The 9,308-nt window shown below is 35.6% G+C and overlaps 1 protein-coding gene across 1 annotated transcript in view; it reads left to right on the plus strand.

Moving 5' to 3' along the window:
- Positions 1–6,332, plus strand: part of LOC111864390 (discoidin domain-containing receptor 2) — a 214,110-nt gene extending 207,778 nt beyond the window's left edge. The window contains exons 11-16 of the mRNA XM_023851611.1: positions 773–910; positions 1,574–1,872; positions 3,088–3,180; positions 3,654–3,795; positions 4,380–4,529; positions 4,610–6,332. Of these exons, the coding sequence (XP_023707379.1) occupies positions 773–910; positions 1,574–1,872; positions 3,088–3,180; positions 3,654–3,795; positions 4,380–4,529; positions 4,610–4,759 (972 nt within the window). The 3' untranslated portion in view covers positions 4,760–6,332. The remainder of the gene's footprint in view (positions 1–772; positions 911–1,573; positions 1,873–3,087; positions 3,181–3,653; positions 3,796–4,379; positions 4,530–4,609) is intronic.
- The last annotated feature ends 2,976 nt before the right edge of the window (positions 6,333–9,308 follow it).

Here is a 9,308-nt window from a genome sequence, read left to right on the forward strand (position 1 = left end):
CACATCCATTACTGCAGCTGACATAACCTGAATGGGTGATGTCCCAGAGTTACTCATAGGTGTCACTAGGCTAATAATTCACAGCACATGGGACGAATTATGGTATGAACAAAAATGTATATGTATGCTGTACTATTTCTTCATACATAGTAACAAATTTTGAAAAGACTCATGTTTATTGGCCTAACCATCTCCATGCTAATTCACAGTTGAAAGTTAAACTTCTACCGTTAAAATTTAATTCCACTTGGGGAATTATTATATGTGAGAAATCTTCTTTGTTGTCTTGTCCTGTGCAGATAGAAGTATTGTGATAATTCAATTCCAGTCCAAAGAAACAGATTTCACCGTTGCTGGGTTTCAATACAGATTTATTTGCTTGGGAGCAAAGATAACAAGACTGTAGAAGAGTACATTGCAAAACAGAAATTTGCTTGAAAATCTGAGGGATTCCTGCAGCAAACAAAATCCTGTGAATATCCTAGGCATTTTTCAAGTTGGATTCCACACTACAGATATCATTGTTACATTTGCATCCCTCTGGATTCATCATTCATAGTTATTCTGCAATATTTAATTTCATACTATATAACCTCACAGTTGACATAGCATAGAATTATCACATAAAAAATGGTGGTACAGTATCTGCATGAACCTATAGGCAAATCAGTTGTCAATGTCAGTAAATTTCCAGTTGTATTAACACTCTATGGGAAATGGTTGCATAAGCACTATCTCAGTTGTAATGAATGTCTGATTATTATTTGCATAGGTACCACCCCCAGTAGTAACATGGAACATAGCTCCCAGCATGGGCCACACGTACAAGTGCCGTGAAGCAGAACTTGTGCCAATTCCACGTTACTGTCTTCGTATGGTTGAAAAAGTCGGAACGTGCCATGCAGGAGAGGTTAGCATAAATAATATTAATATACTGCACCCCTGCATTTCAGATATTTGTGTTAGAGAATTTCACTCTTATGGAAACTTGCAAAACATGACCATACAATTTATGATGTGGAGTATACAATTTACTGAATGGAAATTCCGGATAAATGTTAAAATATGTTTAAACACAAAATGCAGAACAAAAAGAAATTCAGCTAAAACTGGGTTCCTTTATTAAGAAATTATTATTGTTACAAAATTTGGATGGCATATGTGCATGAATTGGTGAAATAGCATGATAGGCAGATGGTCACTGGCTAGCCTGCATGCATGAGTGATACAACTGGACAGCTATTTTATTTTAGATTGTGCAGTGTATTACCTTTATTCAAGTTGTCTAGAAAGAGATAAGGTATTAAGATTACAAATTTTTTAAGTTTTCTAAAGTGTATTTTTGTGCACTCTTCTGATAGACAAAGCAATCAACAACTATGGACCAAAAAAGTTCTCCTCTTATAACATGGGTGTCAATAGAAATATAATATTTGTCTCATACAATTCCATTTACAAGAACTCCATCCCTTCCACAATAAGGGAGCATACTGTGTTTAATTACTAGCATATAATTTGTAATTATCATACAGCTCAGCATTAATCAAATATTTCAATGCTACTTACTGAACAGGTAATCCTATGTGAGACAGAGGGACTGGAAGACATTGTGCCTGGTGTTGGGCGAATGGTCGCAGTACGTACATCTAATTCTAAGTCGTCAGAATCTGGAACTGAAGCACTAAGGGAAATGAGATTCCTAGCAAGTCTAAGTGACCCAAATGTAGTGCGGGTGCTGGGAGTATGCACAGCTGAGCAGCCACCCTGGACAGTTATGGAATATCCAGACATGGGTGACCTTGCTCATTACCTACAATATAGGGTGCCCATGACTGCTTCTATACGTCCCGCTGCCAACTTGCAAGCCTTGAGGTAAGGTCCATTTCTTAACTCATTTGATAACAAGCCACACAAAATGCATCTGTCATGAAGTCTAAAGCAGTGTGGGATGTCATATGAAGAGACAACCACTAGTTGAACGGTCCTATAGTATTTATTACAGTTGCACCATAATGTAATGTATTAATTAGTTTATACTGATTAAAAGTTGTGTGAATAGTTACATTATTGCAAGTAGTTAAAAGACTGATCTTTAAACTGTTATATTTTCAGAATGCACAACTTTGTTTTGAAGCTCATACAGATAACTTTTTATGACAGAATAATTTTAATTGAATGTAAATTGAGGAGGTCTCTTTTAGGTTATTGTAACAATATTTAAGATAGTACCCCATCTCTTGTATTTATTTCTTCCCTGCCTCCTCCTCATTTTCTTTTTCATTTCCTCACACTTTTGTCTTAAATACTTGTTTCCACAGAATTGATCCTGTCTGTCATTTTCATTATATATTATAATGCTGTATAAATTTATGGTGTCTTTTGGGTTATCTTTAAGTATGTAGAAGAGGACTGTCTTAATTCATCCTTCAGTTTCCAAACAAAATTTTCTGCCTTTGATGTATCCAACTAGTATGTCATTCACATACCCATTGTGTCTAAGTTATTCAGAGACAGCAAGTTATGCCAATGTTTAATATCCGTGGTCAGTACCAGTACCAAGTATCCTTCTACAAAATGGAGGTGTGTCTATTTGCTTTCGTATCACACAAATGTCCAGTACTTGATCTTTAAACAAAATTACAGGTTCATCAAATATATGCCACGTGGAATATTTATATTACAGTTCCATCAACAACACAACCACAACCTTAGAATTTTCACTTTTTACAACATATTTCGGCCCCAACCGGAACTGTAATTTAAATATTCTATGAGAATGTTGTAGAAATGCAACAGGATGCTTAAATACAATATGCCATGTGGCCAGTCTAGACACCTGCTGGTCATATTCCATGCCTGATTACTTCCAAAAAAAAAATTCTTCTCTTTTTCCCATTTACCAGTGTTGACTATAGGTCAGTCCTAAATAATTTATCTTATGTACTATTTAACTCTGTTGGCCTACAATGACAATCTTTCTTGTACTGTGTAATACTGATAACATTGATCATTCTCAATTTTAATTCTAGAATATTGAATTATGAGCATTTTTGATACTATGTATTTTCTTCATTTTATGTCCAACAGTTACGGTTGCCTTATCTTCATGGCAACACAAATTGCTTCTGGTATGAGGTATCTGGAATCAAAGAATGTTGTGCACAAAGATTTAGCTGCAAGGTGAGTCTCAAATGATACAGTTGTATTGTATTGTATTGTATTGTATTGTATTGTATTGTATTGTATTGTATTTCATCCGTTTTGCTACATAGTAACAGTTGAACACATCATTCGGTAATACAAGTTAACAAAATAAATCTACAAAGTTACAAGCATACTACCAACATTTTTTACAATCATAAGCAATATATAAATACAACATTCCACAAAATATACAAACTACTATATACAGCTCATGATTGGCTATGGCATCCAAACATGAGTACTTGCACTATCCACTTTTTTTATTAAAACTAACAAATTCATTTATTGCATAAAAAGAATGTTTCAATAAAAATTATTTAACTCCTTCTTCTTCATGCTTTCAACTTATCCGCACTACAGATATCATTACCTTAAAACATATGCAGGCAGTTTCAATATTGATCCATAAAAATATTAAAAATGTATGTGTAATTATGCTCTTGGTACAGGAACTGTCTTGTAGGACGAGGCTACCATATAAAAGTGGCAGATGTAGCAATGTGTAGTGGTCTGTACCACAAAGATTACAGCGAAATTGGTAGCCGACCACCCGCACCCATCCGATGGTTACCATGGGAAAGCATTCTGCTTGTGAGTAAAATTAGCTTTAAATGGAGTTCCAGAGCCATGCTGTGTGTCATATTAAGAAGGGTACAAATGGATAAATTAAATAAAAATGCAATATTAAGTAAATGTTTGTAATTTTGGCATATTCATAAAGTTGAAATAATGCAAATATTTTGTTCATCATGTCCGTGTGTATGCCCAGATACAAGAACCTGAGAATTCCTAAACAGATTTTCATGATATTTTAATATTGGTGAACTGACTGAAGTTTGTTCACATGTTCCAGGACTGATTAAAATTAGACAGATATGATGAACACTTCATGTGAGGATATAAGCACAGTTCTGTGCTCATTTTGATCATAACTTGTTAAACACTGGAGCAACAATTATTTTGAACAGAAATTTTGAGAAAAATGAAGCATGAAGTTTATATCCAGTACAGTTTCTCTGTAATTTGCAGCTCCAAAGACAATTAATCAGAAGTGAATGGATGCACCAGGACTGTTACGCCATGCACATATTTCCCAACTTTTTCTGTTTTACCATTAAACAAACAGAGTAGACTGTATCCTCAGAGGCAGTTAGTATAATGGTGTTTGCCCACAGGACCGATATACATGCTCTAGCAGCACATGGTCATTTGCTGTCACTCTGTGGGAGATTCTGAGTCTTGCACGAGAGAAACCATTCCAGCACCTTTCCAATGAGCAGGTGATACAGAATGCAGAGCATATGTATTATGGTGGAGAACTACAGGTAATTAGAGCATCATACAAAATGTGAATACCAAAGATATAAAAATGTATCAAGAAACATAAAGCTAGTTTTCTTCACAGGTCCTTCTGCCCAAGCCAACGCTATGCCCTGTGGAAATCTACGATTTGATGTGCGAATGTTGGAAGCGTGATGAGGGTCTGCGGCCCACGTTTAAGGAAATCTACATGTTTCTTAAACGAAAAAGCATGGGCTATCGTCCTGGAGACTGAACAAAGTGTTTTATTGCTATAAAACTACAGCCTTGATGTGTTCTTTACCTGCTCTCACAATAAAACTGCCTATGTGAAAACTATAGAAATAACAACAATGTTGTTACTTTCATTCTACTTTTAAAACTAACATAATGATCAAGTTCATATCTGATTATTCTCTGCCCGCTGTCTATGAAAGTATTTGGTTGAAACACAGAATGAAAAACTAGAATCCTGATTCTGGGCTTTAGAAATGCTGCTAGCACACTTTTTATTTGTTACATATCCATCTACTTACTATTAAATTAATGCAGATATCTAACCTCTTATCCAGTGTCCAGGAATCTGGAACTGAAACCAAGTATTATTTACACTGGGGAGTTGGTAGCAATGGCTGAGTAATTTTCTGGCTAGCTACTTCATTTGAATGACATGTAGCCCTCCTCAGTTAAAGCCTACCATTTTGTGCATACATTTGTTCTCTGCTTATTGTCAAGGACAAGCTTAAAAACCAGTAGGAAATGCATTGCCTAGTGGGAGGGCTAAAAGAAAGAATTCTGGGGTGGGTATAGAGAATAAGGAGTTAGTTACGAAATTAGAAAAAAGATGTTTCTGTGAAATGAGTAAGTGAAGAGTCTGGGGTAGGTACATCTACCACATATTATACATAAATAATGAAAATAATTTCATGCTCTGATTTCCATTCTTAATTTTGTACTTTAAGTGCTTGCTAGCTTGGCATGGGTCCTAAACTTCCAACGTAAGAGATCTGGTACTGGCAGAGAACAATTAATGACAAATAAATTAAAGAAAAAGAAGTGATCTGTAGTTAGACTGATGTACAGGAATAAGTGGAGAAAGATGAACAGAGTAAGAAATAGACTTAATCATTGTACACCAACAACATGAAGTATTCTAGGATTTTGTACATAATTCTCAGTTCTGCTTCACTTCTCCTTCAAGTACGGTGCTTCCAATAATCCTTGGATTTTGGCCCTAAATGGGAATTGTACAGGTTATAATTTCTGTTTCTAGTCATGATCTTTGGATAGACTGTGCATGCAGTTGTGTGATAAGTGTTTATTGAAATCACGACTACAACATATGTATAAAATAATCTTCGTTTCTTGCAACAGAATATTGAAGATAACTATTTATCTTCAATGTACTGTCATAAGCTTGCATTATGTAACATTAAATAATGGGCATGTAAATAGCTGCCACATTCCAGTGGGAAAAAAATTATCTTACATATGGGACCACGAAGTCTACCAAAACATGTAACTTTCGCTTTTTCCAATGCATTTTTCAGCCCTGTTCAACATACACAAACACACTTAACCCGTTGCCTCGTCTAATGCAATTGAATATAGCAAAATCAAATGCTTTCTACCATGCTTAATATATTAGAACATAATGCCTAAAAAGTATGTAACTTTTATTATCCATGAACAGGGGATTTTAAAAGCCAAGTATACAAGACTCATTGATATAGCTTAACATCAGGGGTAGAATCAGTAAGATTTGAGGTTTTCGTGGCAGTGACTTCAAAGAGTGCCATCTTCTGGGATGTGATACTAGCGTAGTCTGACAGAAGTTTACTGATGTTTCATAGGAATGTACTACCTCCATCTTTTGCGTAAATCTTGCTTGTCTGTGTGCTTTCTCAGCTTACCCTTTCAGCCTGAAGAAGGCAGTATGTTCCTCTGAAATGGTGGTAAACTTCTACCAGATTGCATGTCATACCTGTAAAGAAAAAAGTTCCTAACAGTATTAGTACTGGAGCAGCAGTCCTTAACAATATCAGCACTGGAAAAGTATTGCCTGGCCAACTGAACCACACACACACGCACTCTTACAACATTGCAGTGCACAGCCAATAATGTGATACTAAATGGTCTGTAAAATTAGGAGAGAGTAAACTTCAGCTGCAAAGATTATGACTTTGTAATAACGGTAAATTTGCCCCTCTATTTAATTAATAATATGAAATGAAGGAATGTAGGTATAGCTCCACACATATTTAACTTTGGCAATAGGAGAAGGGGAGTGGTCAGCTTCAGGCCTTCACATTTTACTCCTGAGAAAAGGATTCCCCCTGGGGCCTGTTGGATAGAATTCTGGGTACTCTTCACAGCCAGCCTGGATTTTGTGGAGAAGAGAAAAATCCCTTGCCTCTGCTGGGAATGTAACCACAATGCCCCAGTCATCTGTTGCATTCATGATAGATACTCTAACCCTTTGACTCCAAGTCCTGCTATAGAACTAACCTTCTTGAAACAAGGCTGCATGGGGTTAAATGATATTCAGAACAACAAACCACAATAATTCTCCTCGAACAGCCACAGATGTAGGCATTATGAAAGCCTATTCTTTCCACCAAACATTGATATATAACACTTGGTGATATCTATTAACAAAAATGCTCTACTAAGCAATAAACATCATTCCATTCTCTATATTTGTTGCAGTTTTAATGCAAGTATGCTAAGTTGATCTGATTAGCTCGTGGCATGGAAAGGGTTAAGATTGGTAGTGTATTAAGTTTCCTTTCTTATGTCTTTCATTGTATATGGTCAAATTTCATTTACCTAGTGATTGTATGGTTTCTTTAAGGTTAATATGATATAACACGTATTTCCCTGTATGGATGAAATTTGCATTGGTTTTAGAGTAAAGTGAGATTCTTTTGTTTAGTTGTGACTAAAAAATTAGAATCAGTCTCAAATCCTTCATCAAAGATCTGTCTCTGTTATCGCAAACAGAAACATTAGTAGGTGGTACATTCTGTACTTCTGGTGTAGTAACCTATATAAACACTGCTACTGTTCTTTGTGATAGTAACTTTGTGAAATTAATTGAAGTGAAGTAGCCTGTTACATGGCACATGCAGGACAATCATTTAGTCCAATTTAATTAATGTATCTGTAAGGTTTCCTCTTCTTCATTACCCTCTACCTCTTTTCATTAGACTGTGTGATATAAATGACAGATATACGGCGGCATGCAATGTAAGTTGTAATTTAGGAACTTAACTTGAATGAATACATGATGAAAAAGGTAACTGATCTTGCAGCAGTTCTTGGGGACAAAACTGAAAACAGTGCTAACATAACAGAATCTATGAACAAATGCTTGTAACACCAGAAGAAACTGTACATTAATTAATGTGAGATTTTCTTGGAGCTAAGCCAACAAGTTGACTGGAGTCTAAATGTGATAAATAACATATTTTTATAATATGCTACATGCCCATATGCAGGTGCACCTTTATAATGCGATAAGATATAACAGGAAATTATATGTAAAGAGTACTATGAACTTACGGTGTATTATCTGTCATCTTTAGTGCTACAATTTGAGGGAACTAGAGGTTTTATGATTGTGCTCAATTCTAGTTTAGATCTAAAGCACTTCCTATTGCTCTACATTCTTCTAGCTAACCTCTGCCTCTCAATCTACTCAGTTAGGCTTGCAGGACCGTAGACAATAACTAGTGCACTGTTGTACTGGACTCAAGAAATCAGAAAAATGGTGATGTACATGAATGGTGAATCTTTTACAATTTATGGTAAAATAAGATCATGTTATCCAAGATAATTTTTATATAAAAAGTGTGCTGTGTGTATGCAAAAATAGTGGAGTGATTCATAAGTAGTGCATAATTTGCAAAAAGAAAAAACATAAGTTAATTACATGAATGAGTACTTTCATTGTTACAGATCTTGTACAAAAGATACTTAATAGGAGCAAGGTGTAATTATGTAATGGGATAGATGGAATACAAGAAATTTTAATTTTCAACATTTTATGAGGCTTTATTATGTAAAAATATTCGGCTACAATTTTATATTATAACATATAATTTAAACAATATCTTTGTTGCATACAGTAGGCCCTCATTATACCACAGATTTGGATATACCGCAGCTTTGATCATATTCCTCAACTTGACTATAAAGTACAAGAAAAAGTAAAGCTATCCCTGTAACAGGCCGTGTAGGCCCATTGGGTTGTGAGATGTTGAGGTTCCCACATTTTCCAGACAATTGGCTCATAGATGATGGTAAGGTTGTTAGCCTTATATGCTGGACGCCCTTTACCCCCAAGAACATTCCAAAAATATTCCTAGTACTCATTTCTGTTAGAGGCTGAGTCGACCCCAGGGCCATAGTGCAACTGGATGGATTAGGTAAATTGAAAAAAACCAATGACCTCATCTGGATTCAATCTCGTGACCTTCCGGCTTGTAGCATAGTGCCTCAACCAACTACGCTATCACGTACCCCCCTTCAACTTGACTATATACGTTTTAAGTCACATAAATTTCTATGAAATATTCTTGTTACAATATAATACTATACTGCAGTATTCCTTACTGGAGTGTGTAAGTGCAGAGAGTGAAGTCCATAGACCACTGTGAATAGGCCAAATGCTTCTTGTTTCTCTAACCTTTGGACTGCTTTTTTTCAAACAACATAAGCACTGCTTTAACTTACTTGATCACAGATGGTCAGAAATACTGTCAAGCTGCTGAAGAGATAAGCTCTAAAAATTACCACTTTAT

The sequence above is a fragment of the Cryptotermes secundus genome, unplaced genomic scaffold (assembly GCF_002891405.2).
Source record: "Cryptotermes secundus unplaced genomic scaffold, Csec_1.0 scaffold399, whole genome shotgun sequence".
In the NCBI taxonomy this organism is placed as follows: Eukaryota; Metazoa; Arthropoda; class Insecta; order Blattodea; family Kalotermitidae; genus Cryptotermes; species Cryptotermes secundus.